The sequence below is a fragment of the Rhamphochromis longiceps genome, linkage group LG13 (assembly GCF_057381845.1).
Source record: "Rhamphochromis longiceps isolate RC_006_pf linkage group LG13, R_longiceps_female_GT1.1, whole genome shotgun sequence".
NCBI classification, from domain to species: Eukaryota; Metazoa; Chordata; class Actinopteri; order Cichliformes; family Cichlidae; genus Rhamphochromis; species Rhamphochromis longiceps.
In genome coordinates, this window is record NC_140569.1 from 19,835,893 (window position 1) to 19,854,075 (window position 18,183).

At 38.9% G+C, this 18,183-nt stretch overlaps 3 protein-coding genes across 3 annotated transcripts; 2 read left to right on the forward strand and 1 right to left on the reverse strand.

Moving 5' to 3' along the window:
* The first annotated feature begins 3,164 nt into the window (after positions 1-3,164).
* LOC146655749 (uncharacterized) lies at positions 3,165-5,366 on the forward strand. The gene is made up of 4 exons (XM_085428891.1): positions 3,165-3,791; positions 3,936-4,218; positions 4,346-4,665; positions 5,360-5,366. Exons 1-4 carry the CDS (start codon positions 3,355-3,357, stop codon positions 5,364-5,366), a joined length of 1,047 nt encoding a protein of 348 aa, XP_085285017.1. The 5' UTR covers positions 3,165-3,354.
* Positions 5,367-5,415: 49 nt separating this feature from the next.
* Positions 5,416-10,719, forward strand: LOC146655750 (uncharacterized). Its single transcript, XM_085428324.1, has 10 exons — positions 5,416-5,628; positions 5,777-5,809; positions 5,904-5,993; positions 6,405-6,476; positions 8,546-8,648; positions 8,728-8,780; positions 8,888-8,966; positions 9,188-9,660; positions 9,860-10,053; positions 10,162-10,719. The coding sequence occupies exons 1-10, from the start codon at positions 5,416-5,418 to the stop codon at positions 10,304-10,306; spliced, it is 1,455 nt and encodes a 484-aa protein (XP_085284450.1). The 3' UTR covers positions 10,307-10,719.
* A 1,742-nt stretch (positions 10,720-12,461) lies between these two features.
* On the reverse strand, positions 12,462-16,694 carry LOC146655751 (uncharacterized). The gene is made up of 6 exons (XM_085428892.1): positions 16,568-16,694; positions 15,003-15,912; positions 14,638-14,734; positions 14,154-14,264; positions 13,539-13,705; positions 12,462-13,206 (listed from the first exon to the last, which is right to left on the reverse strand). Exons 2-6 carry the CDS (start codon positions 15,908-15,910, stop codon positions 12,462-12,464), a joined length of 2,028 nt encoding a protein of 675 aa, XP_085285018.1. The 5' UTR covers positions 15,911-15,912; positions 16,568-16,694.
* Positions 16,695-18,183: the final 1,489 nt, after the last annotated feature.

Consider the following 18,183-nt stretch of genomic DNA (forward strand, 5'->3'; position numbering starts at 1 on the left):
AGCCGACACGCTGTCACGGTTACCGCTGGCAGACAGCGTGATGCCCAGAGACAATGATCTTATGAAGGACACCGATATTTACGTTGACGCAGTGCTGGAGGGCCTTCCTACTAGCAGCAAATACCTTGCAGATCTCCGTGAGCAGCTACAGTCTGACAGCGTCTGTTCCCAAGTCATGAAGTTCTGTGCAGAGGGCTGGCCTGACAGGAACCAGCTGCAGGGAGTAGTAAAACACTACTGGTCAGAAAGAGCAGTTTTGAGTGTACACAACAGACTACTACTGCGAGGCACAAGGTTGGTCATACCTGCAAACATGCGAAATGCAGTTTTGGACAAAATACACGAGGGTCACCAAGGGGTAGTTAAGTGCCAGAGAACGTGCCCAACAAGCAGTGTGGTGGCCAGGCTTAAGTAATTAGATCAGTGAACTTGTCCTTAAGTGCAGGCTGTGCATACAGGAGAGAGTTAATGTGAGGGAACCTCTTATGCCCACACCTTTACCTGAGAGGCAGAATTTAGGAGCTGATTTGTTTACACTAAAAGACAAAAACTATCTGTTGGTAGTAGATTATTTCTCGAGATATACTCAGCCCAACTCGTTCAGCCAATGTGATTGTGCATTTAAAGTCAATATTTGCACGCCATGGAATACCTAAAGCATTGATTACCGAGAATGGCCCACAATTTGCATGTCAAGAAATGAAAGACTTTGCAAAGGACTACTGTTTTGAGCATGTCACCAGTAGTCCCAGGTACCCGCAGAGCAACGGCGAGGCTCTACACTCTGCCTTTGTATTGTCAATAAAATTAAAATGGTTCCAGATTTTTCTTCTTTTCTTGGTGTCACTCAATTTTCTTTACCATACCTTTTTAATGTGACGATGTTGTGACTTGTTGTTGCTCCCGATGTTCTGGGAATCCATCCTACCTGACAAACCATCCTACCCGTTGTTTGTGCGCATGCGCACAACACGAAGTTAAATGGTGAACAGTCCTAACTTTGTGAAACTGAGCTAGAAGCATACTTTAACAGCTAAAATTAAGTGGAAAATCATCATACCTTTATTAATAAGAGCTAGAAAAACACTTTAACGGGTAAAATTAAGTGGCAAACCGTCCTGGCTTTATGAGCTACAAGCCTACTCTGATGGGCGAATTTAAGTGGCAAACCATCATACCTACTTAAATTTGTGCTGGTATTACTCTGTGACAGCAGAAATGTGCATTAACTACTTAGGGTAGGACATTTTGCCAAAGTAGGATGGTTTGTCAGAAAACCCAGCTCTCTTTCTTTAACCTCCTGCTCTTTTCGTGTGCGAGTGTAACTACCGGCTGAGCAGAGGAGGCAGGGCGCAAACGCAAGGGTCTGTTTGTTTCCTCCTGTCTCTGCTCAGCGCAAACAAAAGGCTGACCTGCGAAAAAAAGTGAGAGACAAAAAAAATCCCACGGCTCCCAATAAGGAGTCGGCTCGCATCGTTCACTTCAACAAGCCGGCTCTAAGAGCCATTTCTTCGCGACTGACCCATCACTTATGTCTATGTACCTAAATACACAGAGTTTCTGCCATGTGATTGGCTCATTAGATAGTGGTTTTAACAGGCAGGTAAATAGGTGTAAGCTATAGTGAGCAGTCAGTTAGTCTAGCATTAAGACGGACGATCTGATTTCCTCGTGTCAGCATTGTTCCCACATCATCATAATTAATGTTGTTCCAGGTTCAACATTGCAAGTGACCAATCACCTTCTTGTGACGTCATTCCTTTGCGACTTCGAAATACCCGCCTTCGATTATTTCGAAATACAAGTGAAGAAGCGAAAAACCGCCTCCTGTCCGCCGAATTTGAAGTCAATTTAGGATACTTTCCTTTAATAAACGGTAAGCATTATACATATGTTCCTCACTTGGCTTGCTGTTTGTTTGCTAGCGATAGGCTACTTGACGACAGCATTAGCTAACCAGTGTTCCCCAACTTTTTGGGTGTTTCGTGGCCCGGGGGTTGGGTCAGGCAAAATTGCAGTAGCTTCCCTGATCATTTTACAAACATAAGTGAAGAGAATCTGGACTAAAAGGCCTAGACTTATGGTTGTGTGCTGAATCTATGAATCAAACTATCACCTGGAAACATAATTAACTGGTCCATAGCTGTGAAACTGGACATGAGTTCTTGATTCTATGGAGATTAACAGTAATCCAGAAATTTACAAATTTGTCCTGGTACATCGCATAAATGTTGTCCCAGGGACATCGCGTAAATGTTGTCCCAGGGACATCGCGTAAATGTTGTCCCAGGGACATCGCGTAAATGTTGTCCCTGGGACATTGTGTAAATGTTGTCCCTGGGACATTGTGTAAATGTTGTCCCTGGGACATCATGTAGAAGTTGCCCTGGGACATCGTGTAGATGTTGTCCCTGGGACATCGTGTAAATGTTGTCCCAGGGACATCGCGTAAATGTTGTCCCAGGGACATCGCGTAAATGTTGTCCCTGGGACATTGTGTAAATGTTGTCCCTGGGACATCATGTAGAAGTTGCCCTGGGACATCGTGTAGATGTTGTCCCTGGGACATCGTGTAAATGTTGTCCCTGGGACATCGTGTAAATGTTGTCCCTGGGACATCGTGTAAATGTTGTCCCTGGGACATCGTGTAGATGTTGTCCCTGGGACATCGTGTGATAGCTTGTAAATAATGGAATGAAAATTATTGATTGTTATTAACTTGTGAAAAAGAAGTGTAACAAATCCACATGTTATGTTCTTACACCCTTACAGAAACTGTGACTCCTTCACAATGTCAGGTAAATGTCAACTCATGTTGAATAATCAACCAATCAAGCCTTTTATTATCACATGCAATGTTACACGTACAACTGCAATGAAAATTTCACCCCCTTCTGACCATACATATATTGCTTAAACATCACATTGGGAAGACAGGTCGGAAACAGTTAGGAAGGTCAGAAAACAATTTAATTACAGTTTTTCTCGATTGCTTAAACACTATAACCAGGCTTTTAAACTAAAATTTCAAAACCGTAACGCTATTTTTCAAAAAGCTCACCCATTTCCCTGAACTATAAACACTATTCCCTGCTTTGACACATGAGTCAAATTTGGTGAACTGTTACTGCAAAACTCTACACACAAATCCCTACATTTTTCAGTGCTTACACCATGTAGTCATTTAGAAAGCACTAGCATTCAATAATGTTAACTTAAGTCAGCATAGCTTGAGCTCAATTAGCACACAATTAACCAGGTGGAAACACTAGGAGTCAAAATTTATCACACACCAATCAGAACCTTCGATGGATAGATAAAAGGGCCAAAGTCAGCTCATTCAGGTTTGAAACAATGGATCCAAAGAGATGCAAAGGAAGAGGACGTGGTGGAGAAAGAGGACGTGTTGAAGGAGGAGGACGTGGTGGAGGAAGAGGACATGATGAAAGAGGAGGACGTGGTGAAAGAGGAGGACGTGGTGGAGGAAGAGGACGTGGTGAAAGAGGAGGAGGAGGAGGTGGTCTAGGACAACAGGAAGGTGGTGGAGGAGGAGGGAGAGGTGGAGGAGGAGGAGGACGTGGTGAAGGAGGTGGAGGTGGAGAACGACGGCGACAAGGAAGGGGAAGAGCAAGGGCAAGAAGACAGTCAGTCTCGGATGAAATTCGAGCCACTTTAGTTGACCATGTCCTTGTCCATGGGATGACTATGAGGGAGGCTGGGCAACGAGTACAACCAAATTTGAGTCGCTTCACTGTTGCCTCCATCATCAGAACCTTCAGGGAGGAAAACAGGTAGGTGTACTTGCAGTAAGACTGCTTTGTACAGTAACTTTTAAGTTACTGAACTTATGTTTCTTGAGTTTCAGTATGTTTCCATTATTTTCCTGTAAAAAGAATGTGTGACAGTTACAGTAATGAGTGCTTCTATTTTTGTAGGACACAGAGACGACCACCTGGTGGAGGCAGGTTAAGGCTTTTGTCGGAGGGGCAAGAGAGGGAACTTGTAAACATGGTAATTGCAAATAATGTAATCCGCCTGCAAGAGATTCAAAGGAGAGTGATTGAGGATGATCATCTTTTTCGAGGCATAAATGCCATCAGCCTCTCCACAATTGACCGCATCCTCCGAAAGAATCAATTCCGGATGAAACAGGCATACCGAGTCCCTTTCGAACGAAACTCTGACAGAGTGAAAAACCAACGTGTGGAATATGTTCAGGTATGAGTTTGGATATTGTATAAAGTATTGTGTACCATCACAGCATGGCAGTTTATGCTGCCATTTCAGCACTCTTGAACTGTGGTTCAGGGTACCGATTGACTCTACTGTGTTATGTGTTTTGCAGAGAATCTTTGAGACTGAAGGACGGCCTGTTCCCCATGAAATAATCTTTGTGGATGAGGCAGGTTTTAACCTGACCAAAAGAAGGAAAAGGGGGAGGAACATAATTGGCCATCGGGCTATTGTAAATGTCCCTGGTCAGCGTGGGGGGAATGTCACTATGTGCGCAGCCATCAGCCAACGAGGGGTACTCCACCGCCATGCCGTACTAGGACCCTATAACACTATGCTTCTCCTTGCTTTTCTTGATGGTTTAAGACAACATATGTTCCAGCTGGACTACAGGGAACCAGCACAGCCAGAGCAGCCTCACTACGTTGTTGTGTGGGATAACGTCAGCTTCCATCGCGCTGCTCTGGTTCGTGACTGGTTTACCAATAACCCAAGGTTTTCTAATATCTTTCTGCCTGCATACTCTCCCTTTCTAAACCCGATAGAGGAGTTATTTTCGGCATGGCGGTGGAAAGTGTATGACCGAGAACCTTATGTCCGTGTTCACCTCCTTCAGGCCATGGAAGAAGCCTGCCTAGACATATCAGTAGATGCATGCCAGGGGTGGATCAGGCATGCAAGAGGATTTTACCCCCGCTGCCTGGCTGGGGCCAATATAGCCTGTGATGTGGATGAGATTCTCTGGCCTGACCCAGACCAAAGACAAGATGCTGAGGTGGAATAATGTTTTTTGGTGTGTGTTGTACTGTATAGTACATGAATAAAAATGTGCCACTGTACATACATTGGTTGCGTCTTTTGTGTTTATCATGTGAAAAGGTTTTTGAAGGGGAGAACCATAAGCAACCTAATTGTTTTGGAACTATTGTTTTGAATTAATAGTACCAGTGTGCAAAACTCTGTTGTAGTGTGTGTGTTTTTGAGGGCTTGTGTTTGATGTCTGAGGGCAAAGTTTGGTTTTTCAGCAAGAGTGAATAGTTTTGAGTGTAGAGCTTCATTTTGACCTGGAAATAGGATGTTTGGGAAATTGAGTGAGATGTTATGGATTTGTGTTTACTGTTGTGAGAATATGAGGCATAGTTTCAAGAAATGTGTTTTAGCAATCGAGAAAAACTGTAATAGATGAGGGGAGAGGAGGAGAAAAAAGAACTACAACCAGACAAAGCTCCTAGAAGACTGAAATGGATGATGGTTGCAGCATGCAAAAAGAAAATGATATCTGTTGACTACAGCATATGCTTTCTCACAGATTACCTTGTGGGAGTAGCTGGACCAAACTCTATTGGTATTTCAAGTTTGAAATCCCTGTTTGACCAGACTAACATTTCAGATGAGGTACCTCTTGACATAAAAATCCTTTTATGTTGTCATAAAACTAATGTTAAATTCTGCTTTAAATACACTTTATTGTACAATTTACTTAATGAATCGTGTTCCTTAGTTCTGTTTTTATTTATATGTATTTATTTATTTGTTTTATAAGGTAATAGATGGCCTAATCTATTTGCAGTGTGAGGTATGTTGAAAAGCTTGTTTGATCATAATGACATAGCATGTTTACGTTTTTTGTAATGTATTTGAAAACATAGGTGTATTTGTTATTTTTATAGAATTTCCCTCACATTTATCCAATACCAAGCCAAATCACTGGAAAAATTTTGGATGGGTCCACAAGAGCACAAAGTGCATACTTTTTGAAGGTATGACTTGGACTGTGGTAACTATGTTCTTATCACAAAGGGTTTATAAGTTGCCACTATAAACAAACAGCATTTTCCAAAATTGAAGCCTTGTCAGAAGAACCTGAAAAATACCTTTCTGAAACCTTTTCTGTGTAAAGACTTGTTCAAAAGCAATGCACACAGATTAAAACATTTCTGTCTTGGCCAACTGATAAAGAACACCAAAAATTTAGTGGTGCGTGTTGAGTCTGTGGTCTTGATTTGTTTTGTACACACTATAGAAATTAATTAATGTAAACCAAAAATGACACTTTCTATATGTTTGTGTATCTGCAGAATTAATTACAAGTCTCACCTGACAAGCTTTTGCAGTTTTGCAGTGTCATTCTTGACAGAAAAACATACTTGTCACATTATTTTTATTTCCAGAAAAACATCTTTCAGATGTATGAGAAATTGATTGGAGCCTGTCTGGAAAACGGCAGCCACTGGACCTTGTTTGTAAGTTGCACAGATTTTGCACTCTCTCTAGTGCATGATACTTTTCAGTGTCCCTCATTAGGAAAGCTCAAGGCCCAAGCCTACCATATCCATCTTTTTACAAAACAGTTTTGTGACATACCCAAGAGGACCATAGTCTATATTAGAGCTGGGCGATAGAACGATAACGATATGTATCGCGATATAACTTTTACTCGATAGAGAAATTAAGCTATCGCGATAGACCTCGCCGCTCTTGTCCTCTTAAAAAAAAAAAAAAAAAAAAGGTCAGCCAATCCAAATTAAGTAGCGCAGAGCCGAACCAATCACAGCCGCAGCGTCACGTCACGTGACTTGTTACGTACAGCACAAGTGCCAAGCCACACGTGTGTTTGTTTGGGAAGCAGCCAGCGGGTAATGGAGCCAGCGCGTAATGGAGGAAATGAGTGTGCCGACTAGAAAAATCAACCGAGCGTGACCGAAGAGAAAACAGATGATGGTTCCAATGCCGGAGAGATTGTCGAACGGAAGAGCCATAGAAGTTCCGTAGTGTGAAGGTATTTCGGCTATTTCAAGTCTGACAAAAAACAGAGTAGCGTGCACTGTAAATTGTGCCGAAAGCAAGTCTGGAAATACAATAAACTGGTGCATGCGTCACACTGTGCGCCACGTTATTGTTTCGGTGAAATGAATTTCTACAATACTGTTACTGTTAATTCTACTCTCTGCAGTGTTTAAATGCTTACATATACACACAGTTACTGTCCCTCCACACATACGACTCGGTTCTGCTTCTATGCCCCAGCTTTGTTTACTTTTTCCCACCGAGGCTTCTAGACTTCTGATTGGCCAGTATTTCTGCACGGTTAGGAATCTAGCGCCACCTGCTGCTTTGGCATGTTCATAGCAGCGTTTTCCTTCATTTCTGCCTTTATGTGTGGACGGGATTATTTTTTAAAACGAAAACGGAAAATCTCCGTTTTCAAAAATACCCGTGTACGTGTGGACGTAGCCTCAGTCTCTGACTGGAAGCGCTAATTCGTCATTCGGCTTTTGTCAGACTAAAGTAACTGTTAAAACTGTTTGAAAAGCTAAGCTATACAACAAGGAGAGATTGAGAATTTCCTTTTAGTTCTCAGTTTATTTGATATTGACAAAAGTTAGTCAGTTTTGTCTGTTCTTCTGTAAAACAAACTAAGATTTATTTTTAGAATTAATATTTTGTTTCTAAGTGGAATTGACAATTTAGTAGTTGTTTCGTTTGTTCTGTTTTGAAACTTAAACGCTTTAGCGGCTGCCTTTTGTGTAGTTTGTAATATTTGCCTTTATTTATCTGAAAAAGTCTCATGTTCCTTAAGTACATCTACCCTGTTGAACTTATTATGGGAAATAAATATTTAAATAAAAACAAGCTGCTGATTATTTCACATTTTACTTGTGAGCAACGGCACATTTAAATCTTACAAATATAGTTATTTGGCTTATATCGTGATAGATATCGTTATCGCCTGAAATGAAAAAAACATATCGTGATATGAAAAAATCTCATATCGCCCAGCTCTAGTCTATATGAATTCATTTGGCGAGTCGGAGGTCAGAAAAAGTGCGGTGTTGAAAAACTGGAGGTAATTAATTAACATATTTAACATAACATATTTAATTTAATTGAAATCATTACCGAACGTGGTTATTGATTTCTCTATATGCTTTTTATTTGTAATAACTGCGATCTCTCAGCTCATTTGCTTCAGCAAGAGGCTGCGCTGGAGAGTGGACCTTGTCACATGTGAGCCACCCACATCAACAGGATGGGAACTCATGTGGAGTGCATGTCATAATGGTACTGAAAACTATAGCTTTAACCTATATAAGTAATGTTTACATTTTTGCCTATTCAGTTTTTAAAGCCTTAGAGGCAGGATGGTAAAATCTCAATTTTTTTTGTAGATTGAACCATTTCAGCAGTAATGCTTTGCTTTGGTTGCTCTGTTTTTTTTTTTTTCTCGGGGGGGGGTTAAAAACAAACAAACATTTCTTTGTTAATCTAATTCTTTTTGTTCTTTTTTTTTTTTTTCTTCGTCAATTATTAGTTTGCCCAATCTCTCATTGACGGTAAAACACAAGTGGAGGAGTACAACACTGAAATCACAAAGCTCAGGTCCCGACTTTGCCACTACTTATTTTCCTCAATAGGTAAAGATAAAATTAGCTGCCTTCTTTTTCTCTAACATTGGAAAATGTAACTTGTACTTAAACAAATTATATTTTGCAGATCGAACTAGGAAGTGCAGTCAGTGCTGGTGTGTGATTGCAGCCAAAGACCGGGTACACTATGACATGTCCTTAGCCATATAGATTGTTTATTTAATGGACTTTGTTCATTTGTTTTTTGTTTGTTTATTTCTTCTTCTTTCTTTTTTTTTAATTCACAGGTGCAGTGCCAGAAATGTGGTGCATACAAGCACATGCGTTGTTCAAAGTCTGTTTGTGGCATCTGTATCTTCTGTGAGAGTAAGTCACAATATAACTAAACAATGTCCAAAAATGTTTAAAGTGAATTTTTTTTTCGTAATTTTGCCTTTGCACACCAGGACTGTGTAATTAAAGTGGACGTTTCAAGATCCAGTTTTTACACAAAACTATTTTAGACATAACTGTGTCGTATTGTGGGGATTTCTCTTCACAATTAAATTGATATAGTGCTGTTTATATCATTCTTCTTTATGTAACAGCACAGTGCAGCACAGCAGAGGGAAAGGAGTTGTGCAGCATAGTGGGTGGCTATACAGGAGGAGCAATAGAAGTAGCCAGTGAAGAATGTCATCAGGGAAAGCATCAGGCAGCGAATGACAAAGGAAAAGTTCCTAAGGGAGAGAACATCTGCAGCATATCGACAAGTAACAGTGAGATAGGAAGACTGACAGTCAGAGATGAAGGTACACAGACTGAAGACAAAGAAAAAGAAACAGAAGTATACGGCACAAGTCTGAGTACAGATAATGCTGCTGCTGCTGATGTTGACAGGATCGATGCAGATACAGAATTCCAAACTGATTCAGAAGGAACTAGTACAGTTTACAGAGTGCATGGTCGCTTATCTGTACCAAGCTCAAAAAAGAAAACCTACACAATAACAGAAGACGAGATCAAGCGCAGAATCAACGCAGAGAACATGTCAGTTCATGTTTTCAGAGGTTTGATTGGGGTAGATATACATTTCGTGATTTTGATGTCACCTGAAATAAATCCGGGTTACTCGTATCAATGAAGTGACAATGTGGCTGGAAATTGTGCATTTGCTGCAACATATACACAATTACACCATGTAAACAAAAGCATTTAACTTTGTGCGTGTGTGTGTGTCTCTCTCTGCTCTTTTGGTGTTTGCACTTTTTCTTTTTTAGGGCCGTAAAGCCAAACTGCCCGCAATGATTCTTGACAGGCCTAAGAAGGCCAAAACTAAAGTAACAGTGTTTAGTGTTCTGAGTGAAGAGGAGGCTGGGGAGCTAGCCCTCGGGTTTGCCGGAAGATTGGCCTGCGATGTCACAACAGACATGGTCTGTAAAGGCATCGACCATTCAAGTGCTGATATGACAAAGTAAGTTAGTAAAACAATATGAAAGTTGTATCTTTTTTGGTATTATTTGTCATTTCCCCGTATTTGGGTTATTGGTGTAACATTGTTAATCTTACTTTCTAATAACAGACAGACTCTTCTCAAAATCCAACACAATCTTAAACATGAGCTGACTGATTCCTCAACCTTCAGTTTGCTGACACACACCTTTGGCCCCGCTGCACTGGATTCTGTCATTTCATTCCTGTGTGAAAAACTTGATCTTGTTTCTTAAATAATGAAACCTTTTGTGACTTTTGTTTGTTCTGTAAATCAGAATCTTGAAAATTGTTCATTGTTGTTCTAAGTTTGTGTTAACTATTTGGCAAAAATGATTGGTTCCTAATCCAAACAGCATAATGACTGTTCTAACACATATCTTAAAAATGCTACAAAGAAAGAAAATTATCACATATGTTTCAATATGAATGTAATTGTGTCACACTCGGTTTGTAGTAACTTTCCTGTTTTATTTTGAGTTTTGGTATGTTTACACTGTTATTTTTATTTCCCGTGTGTTCGTCTTCCCTTATTAGTTTTACTGTATTTAATTAGTCTGATTTAATAACTTATAATTATTTACTTTCCAGTGTTTATATATGCTCCTCGTTTGGATTATTGTTTGTTTGAGTTCTGCCTGTCTTTTCTATTAAAGATTTGGACTTTTGGACTATTAGTGGACCTCGTAGGTTTTTATTCTGTTCAATTGGTAATTGACTGGGTTTAATTTAGTGGCCTGGAAAACAGGCCGGAGGGGTCTGGTCATTTTAACCCCCTAAGACCCGAAATCTTCCATGGCATGCATTTTTAATTTCTCTTTGATATTTGGGCCGATTGGAACCCGATGAATGTAAAAAGAAAGAATTACCAGGTTTTGTTTTTTTTACCTAATTTTTGTTTCTGAGAAAAATGAGAGCCACATATGAGGACATTAATTTGAAATTTCGATAGAACAGTTGCAGTATAATGTCCTCATAACTGTATATCAGGCACTTGTTGATCAAGATTTAGTATTTTGGTCTAAATAACCCAAAATGTGATGTCCACATGTGTGGACGCCAGGCTGGAGTAAAGTGTTAGAGCTATTTATACCTATGTAAACTTTTATACACTGGTTTTTACCTGTCTTGTTTCAGAAAGGTTTAAAAGGGTAATGTCCACAGTTTATTTGTTTATTTATTTGTTTGAATTCAACATATTTTATTAAAGTAATTGAGCTTGAACACAGAAAAAACTGAATCAAATAATCATAAAATCAAATCACTTGCACTATACTGAAGTCTAATCTACTCTGAGCTAATGCCGGTTTCCAACACTAATGATCGGGTGAAGGAGAGAGATGAGGGTGTGCACGGCCACTGGTGCTCTTATCCCTGTTCTTTGTGATACAATCCAACAGGAAAGCAGTCAAACCCTTGGACATTAGCCAAGTTAACGTTCACAAATATATACACACAGAGGAACTCTGAGCCCCAATGTCAGCATTAGCACAAACATGCCACTTCATACCAAATCTCAGTGTGAGGTCAGGTGTTAGTCTCATTCCATTATTCTGGCTATATTTTCTTACTCATTACTATTAAACTTATACTTAAGACTAACTATTAACAAAATCACACCCCAATAACTCTGTTATTACACTTTGTATTTAATCATAAAAAGGCTGGATGTTGAAACCTTTTACTTCTATTTTGTATGAGCCAGGATTCTCAACAGCTGATACTCTATGTCCAAAAAGTGACAGGTATCGTTTTATGGAGCAAAAAACTTAAGAGCACATATTTTATAAATAATACCAACAATTACAAATGCAGACCTTTAATAGTAATAAGTAATCCTTTATTTATAATGCATAGCAATATAAAAATAGTAACATATGAAAATATTACAATGGGCACAGATGAATTTGTATCAAAAACAGCAACCAAGCCAAAGTAATGAATAACACACATAAATAACAACTGCTTGAGAGAGCAAACAATTTCTTTTCATCTGTTCCTTGGCAGAAAGTTAAGACAGCTATTCAGCTTTAGGTTTCAATAAACAGAAGTAATGGATGCAGTCCCTTTGAAATGTCACACAAAAGTCTACTTATGCATATACTTAGCTTTAACTCTTCTCTTTTTTGTTTTGTATTCCAAAAGGTTTTCATTTTCTCCAGAGGATGTCTCTCTTTCAGTGGTTATCGACTGTTCACATTCATTTTCACAGACTGTTGGAATGTCGATGCTGGCCGAACGTTTCTTGCTAGAATACAATGGCCTAATTTTGCGTGCATTCTCTGTCGTCTTTATTTCGTACTGGCATATACTTTTGCCTACTTGTTTTGTTTTTAAGACATTTGTATGCAGTTCATCTATCATTGGAGTAATACCCTCTGGAATGAATGCCTACTGTTTAACTGTGTCTAAAACAGCATTTAGTTTTCCAACCGCATCTTCTGTGCATTTTTTGTCTGTGCTTTCAACTACAGGAGTGTCATTCAAAGTTGATAGAGGACTTTTCAGAGAGTTTTTCATTTTTTTAAAATGGCTACAAGCCACCTTCAGGCAAGCACATGTGTTATAGTGAGAGAACGTACAACAAGTGCACTGAAGTGTTTCAGCCGATGCAAAAAAACACAGATTTCCAAACAAACTTGGCATTTTTATCACTTTCAAGTCCTCACAGTGTACAAAGTAATGCCTTTCTTTCACTGCAATTCTTGCCAAGGTAGAAATGTCTGTTTCCATGTTTGGATAGATGTCATTGTCAGCCTCTGCTAATTTTGCAAGTAACACTAGATGCTTGCAAAGAAGTCCTCGTAAGCCATATGTACAGTTGCAGTAGGACTCAACAGGGCAGACGTCATACACCATGTCTTCTCTTGACTCAGATGGGACTTGATATGCATTAACTCCATGGCTGTTCTTGACTGTAATTTTAAGAGCCCAACCACTTTCCATCAGTCTTGAAGCAGAGTCTGAAACTTGAGACAAGGTGTCAGCAAACCTGTTTTTCATGCGGCCCACATCTTGCAGGGTTTTTATGACTGAGAAGTAGTCGTCGGCCTTCCCTAGGAGCACTTCAATCAGATCATCCAGACGCCTATTCTTGTAGCCAGATAAAAACTGGTATTTCAGGCGGTGGAAAAATCTGAAAAACAGTTATTTGAAATGATTAGTAACTGTAATTGAAGGAATTTAAAGTTTTAATCAAGACTGTATTATTTTTTTAAAAATTGAAATACCTATTGCACACGTCTTTTATAAAGGAATGCTCTGTGCCGGTTTAGCTGATTTAGGCAAATCCACCTACTCTGTTTTTTGTTGTGATAACATAAAAAACGCTGCTAGAATTTAAAGGATTTGCCTAAAACCTGTTCTGGCAATGACATGACGAACCTACTCAGTTTAGCCTCTTGGATTAAAGCATAATATCTTTTTTTCAGCAATACAATTGAATGAGGTCAAAATAATAAATCATACCTTTCAATCACATTGTTTGTTTCAGAACGAGCGTGACTGAAGCGACGGCCGTAGTCACACCACATGTGGCCAATGCCTTCCCAGTGCTTCTGAAAATACTGGCACACCAAAGGGTATTGCTTAAATGTCTGGCAGAACTCTGCTGATGTGGCTTTAAAGTCGTCCTCCTAAGAGAATTGGATGCAACAGAATATATTTCAATCCATTTAACAGACCTATTGAAATCTTTAATATTATGTATTGAAGCCCTTTTCCTTTTATTGAATAACATTAAGAATTTTAAGTTATTAATAATATGTCGTGTTTTTGTATTAAGAAGCAATTATTTCTTCCCTTACAATGGCTAAGAAGGAACACTAAACCTATAAGCATATTTGGTTTCAGCATCTGTCTGTGAAAGAATCCCACTCACAAGTTCTACTGCACAGTGGGTGACACAATGATGGTCTGCACAGCTTAAGTACTTGTTTTGATAAGCAAGATAAGAAGCCAGTTTTAGAAATTGTTTCAAAAATCTATTTTGTATCTCTCTGTAACTTTTTTTAGCAACTGAAAGTTATTATGCTCTTAGTGTAATCAAGAAATCAAAATGTGAAATAGACAAATTACACTTACAGATGTGCAAGCTTTCAGCTTACAAAAGAAAGAAATGATTTCATTTCTCTTTTGGGTGTTAGAAAGCCCATGGACCCCGGACTCTGATTTTGAAAGCCATCGATTAACAGCCTGTGAATGTAAGAGAAAAAAAGTTAATCTGGAGAGAGAGACAGAGGAGCAGCTGTACAAAAAGCATAAAAGAAAGCTGACGTCCAAAAATAACTTTGTCACTCACTGGACAAGAGGACCTGTGCATTACAGAAATTAACCAGGCAAACATATTTTTAAATGTCAAAAAGAGCTTTGGGAAGCAGCCACCAGAAGATGAGTGCACTGTGGTCTTAAATGGATGGACATAGTCACTCAACATTTTATCCCTTTATATTCATTAACCTGAGTAGGTGAATATCACAATGAGGCAAATCATGACAACAGGACCCTGTTGTAAAAATGTGTTTCAGGTGCATCTTAGACAACGTGAAAAGAAAACAATGTGGTTTACCTGCAAGACATGGTACCAGCATAGAAGGATAGCTGACTCTGGAAAAACCTTCTGCAAAGCATTTATTTCCGCAAAGTCTTTGTCAACCATAAATGCTCTACAGAAAAAAAGAAAACACTAAATGAGAATAAACAGTATGAAAATGTTTTTGCTATCTCAAAGCACCACTTCAATGCCAAATTAAACATTTCAACTCACAAGTAGATATATAAAATACTGCATACAGCCTATAGGAATAACTTTAACAACTGGAAAGGAAAGTTTTTTGCAGCCCATGCTGCAGCTATAGCATTAGATTCTGGCATGTTATAACTTTTTTGAAAAGGAATTATTTCAAAATCAATAGCTGTCAATGTATTATTTACCTCGGGGAAGTTGGGAAATGCTCACAAACTATTCCAAGAACAGTTTCCAGGGTTTTCTGACTTTCGTTGCTGACAATAGCATAGGCCACAGGGACTCCATGCCCATGATCATCTCTTACAACAAGTGTGAATAAGGGAAATGAATACTGGTTAACGCAGTGCGTGGTGTCAACAAATACTAACTGTTTTGCATAGTTCTCCATGTTTGATTTCATTACAGGTGTCTGCAAAACAATCATTAGTTCTTGGTCAGATGTGTATGGTTGATAGAAGAGAACATGTTCTTGATGTTTTCCATTAAGTAAGGTATGTACACTTTGACTGTCTCCACAGTTAAAGTGCTTCTTCCTCATCATGCAGGTTCTAACACTGTCAATGTCACGTGGTGTGACAAAATGCTCTCTGTTGTGAAGATCTCTGTGTCCATGTTCTTTGGCCCATTTATGACATTCGGTTAGTATGATGGCTGGCTTAGTTCCAAGGGAAAGCAGTTCCTCAATCTTCCTCCTCAAATCACTGGAAATATTGTTGAAATGTGCGTCTTTTGGGTCCGAAGGATCATGCCCATCATGCTTATCATATGTACGCTGCACGATGACTGTGTGGTCTTTCCAACATTTGAGTACTTTAAATGAAACATAGGCCTTACAGCCCACTGCTCTGTAGCTGTTTCGACTTTTTTTCCCAGCTCTGATGCAGTTGAATTTGTAATAGTCTCTTTTCCTGTCTTTACCTGAGGCAACATTTAAACATTTATAATGTCCATGAAGGGTTAATGAGTTCAATTTTTCTAACACAACACTGAATGGGTCCTCCTGGCATTGTGACACATGCACACAAAGTTGTGTGTCTTTTCCAGTTCTTTTTTTTTCGTCATTCAGAACACTTCTTCTAATTATGTCGTCCATTTCTGGTGGAAAAATAACGAAGGTTTAATTAGTCAATATTCATTAACTCATTTTAACTTGTTGTGGGGTTTTTTGCAATACAATGTAAATATTAAATATAATATTAAAAATATATATATATATAAAATAATATAAAACAAACAGGGGCTAAAAGAAGCTAAACTTTCATATGGTATGTCTCTGGCAACTTTAACATGATGTCCCAGGGCAACTTCTACATGATGTCCCAGGGACAACATTTACGCGATGTCCCAGGGACAACATTTACGCGATGTCCCAGGGACAACATCTACGCGATGTCCCTGGGACAAATTTGTAAATTTCTGGATTACTGTTAATCTCCATAGAATCAAGAACTCATGTCCAGTTTCACAGCTATGGACCAGTTAATTATGTTTCCAGGTGATAGTTTGATTCATAGATTCAGCACACAACCATAAGTCTAGGCCTTTTAGTCCAGATTCTCTTCACTTATGTTTGTAAAATGATCAGGGGAGCTACTGCAATTTTGCCTGACCCAACCCCCGGGCCACGAAACACCCAAAAAGTTGGGGAACGCTGGTCTAGAGAACACTGGTTAGCTAATGCTGTCGTCAAGTAGCTTATCGCTAGCAAACAAACAGCAAGCCAAGTGAGGAACATATGTATAATGCTTACCGTTTATTAAAGGAAAGTATCCTAAATTGACTTCAAATTCGGCGGACAGGCGGCGGTTTTTCGCTTCTTCACTTGTATTTCGAAATACTCGAAGGCGGGTATTTCGAAGTCGCAAAGGAATGACGTCACAAGAAGGTGATTGGTCACTTGCAATGTTGAACCTGGAACAACATTAATTATGATGATGTGGGAACAATGCTGACACGAGGAAATCAGATCGTCCCATTAAGACAGGAAACATGGTGTGGGGTGACAACTAGTCTGCCACTTCTAACGATTATAGCTGAGCACTTGTTTGCCTGAACATGTTCTTTTTGCATTACTTTATGTTATCAAGAGTGAAGTCTTGAGAAAGGACACATAAGTGTCTGACCTTCAGGATAAGGAGGCATAGTTGTAATGACTCAGTTCATGGCTGCACTAAATAAAAAACTCTTTGATAAATCTCCACTTTGTGTCACATTAATGCAGTAAAAACGACTAATGAGGCATATCTAACACAAGTCTTCTCTGACATACAAGAAATGATTATACAATGCAGTAAACAAGGCAAATTTCAGCGTAAAGAAAAGAAACCCTGCTGTCCCCTAATAATGAAATCACAGTCAGAAAAGTCAATGCTAGTGATGGGATTTCCGGCTCTTTTTACAGATCCGGCTCTTTCGGTTCGGCTCACTAAAAAGAGCCGGCTCTTTCGGCTCCGAACCGGCTCTTCAGGTTGTTTTGTTGCTTTAATTAATTTATTATTAACAATAATATAAAATTATGCACAAAAGGAATTACTAACGTAAAAAAAGTGGTTTTATTTATATATGTTTATATATAAATATATGCGGTGGCCCCTAGAGACAAAACACGTACAAACTCCAAAACACATTTCTAGCATGAACTGAACTTCCAAAGCAGAGCTACTAGATCACTTAAATTACACAATTGAAAGCATGTGTGTATTGTTTGTGTATTTATACACAGGCACTCATATATATTCAAATAATTTAAAAAAAAAGTTCATTTACCTGTTACTACCACACACCAAATCCGGTCGTTGGTACTTGCTGGCTTGTGTAGCCACAAGATAACAAAGGCTCAACACTGCGCCCAGCATCCTGGAGCACTTCTGTTGTCTTTTGTACGTGTTTTGAGTTTTTATGTGCTTCTGAGTTTTTATATGCTTCTGAGTTTTTACGTGCTTCGGAGTTTGTACGTGTTTTTACGTGTTTTGGAGTTTTTACGTGTTTTGGAGTTTGTACATGCTTCAGAGTTCGTACGTGATTTGAAGTTTGTATGTGCTTTGTCTCTAGGGGCCACCGTAAATATACTTTTATTTATTCACTCCACATAAAATGTAATAAATAAATCACATAATACAAAAATCAACTATTCACATTTCAAGTTTTAACTATTTAAATTTTCAGCTTTTTTCTTTTACAAATTTAAAGTGAAAACAACATAAAACACTGCAAACCACAACACAATTAAATATAAATTATAATATGAAAACAAAAAGAACATGCATATTCTCTGTCATATGGGCCTGCATGAATAAACTTTCTGAATCCTTTATCATCTGCAACCGAAAATAGTTGTGGATGATTACTATACCTTTCTAATGTTGT

What these genes read in the sequence shown, in the direction of transcription:
- LOC146655749 (XM_085428891.1), top strand. Translation starts at nt 3,355, where the DNA reads ATGGATCCAAAGAGATGCAAAGGAAGAGGACGTGGTGGAGAAAGAGGA. An exon ending in ACCTTCAGGGAGGAAAACAG is followed by an intron (nt 3,792 to 3,935) that starts GTAGGTGTACTT and finishes CTATTTTTGTAG; the next exon opens with GACACAGAGACGACCACCTG. An exon ending in AACGTGTGGAATATGTTCAG is followed by an intron (nt 4,219 to 4,345) that starts GTATGAGTTTGG and finishes TGTGTTTTGCAG; the next exon opens with AGAATCTTTGAGACTGAAGG.
- LOC146655750 (XM_085428324.1), top strand. Translation starts at nt 5,416, where the DNA reads ATGAGGGGAGAGGAGGAGAAAAAAGAACTACAACCAGACAAAGCTCCT. An exon ending in AAAGTGCATACTTTTTGAAG is followed by an intron (nt 5,994 to 6,404) that starts GTATGACTTGGA and finishes TTTTATTTCCAG; the next exon opens with AAAAACATCTTTCAGATGTA. An exon ending in GCAGCCACTGGACCTTGTTT is followed by an intron (nt 6,477 to 8,545) that starts GTAAGTTGCACA and finishes GTCAATTATTAG; the next exon opens with TTTGCCCAATCTCTCATTGA.
- LOC146655751 (XM_085428892.1), bottom strand. Translation starts at nt 15,910, where the DNA reads ATGGACGACATAATTAGAAGAAGTGTTCTGAATGACGAAAAAAAAAGA. An exon ending in CATTTCCCAACTTCCCCGAG is followed by an intron (nt 14,735 to 15,002) that starts GTAAATAATACA and finishes TTTTTTCTGTAG; the next exon opens with AGCATTTATGGTTGACAAAG. An exon ending in AGCTGAAAGCTTGCACATCT is followed by an intron (nt 13,706 to 14,153) that starts GTAAGTGTAATT and finishes CAATTCTCTTAG; the next exon opens with GAGGACGACTTTAAAGCCAC.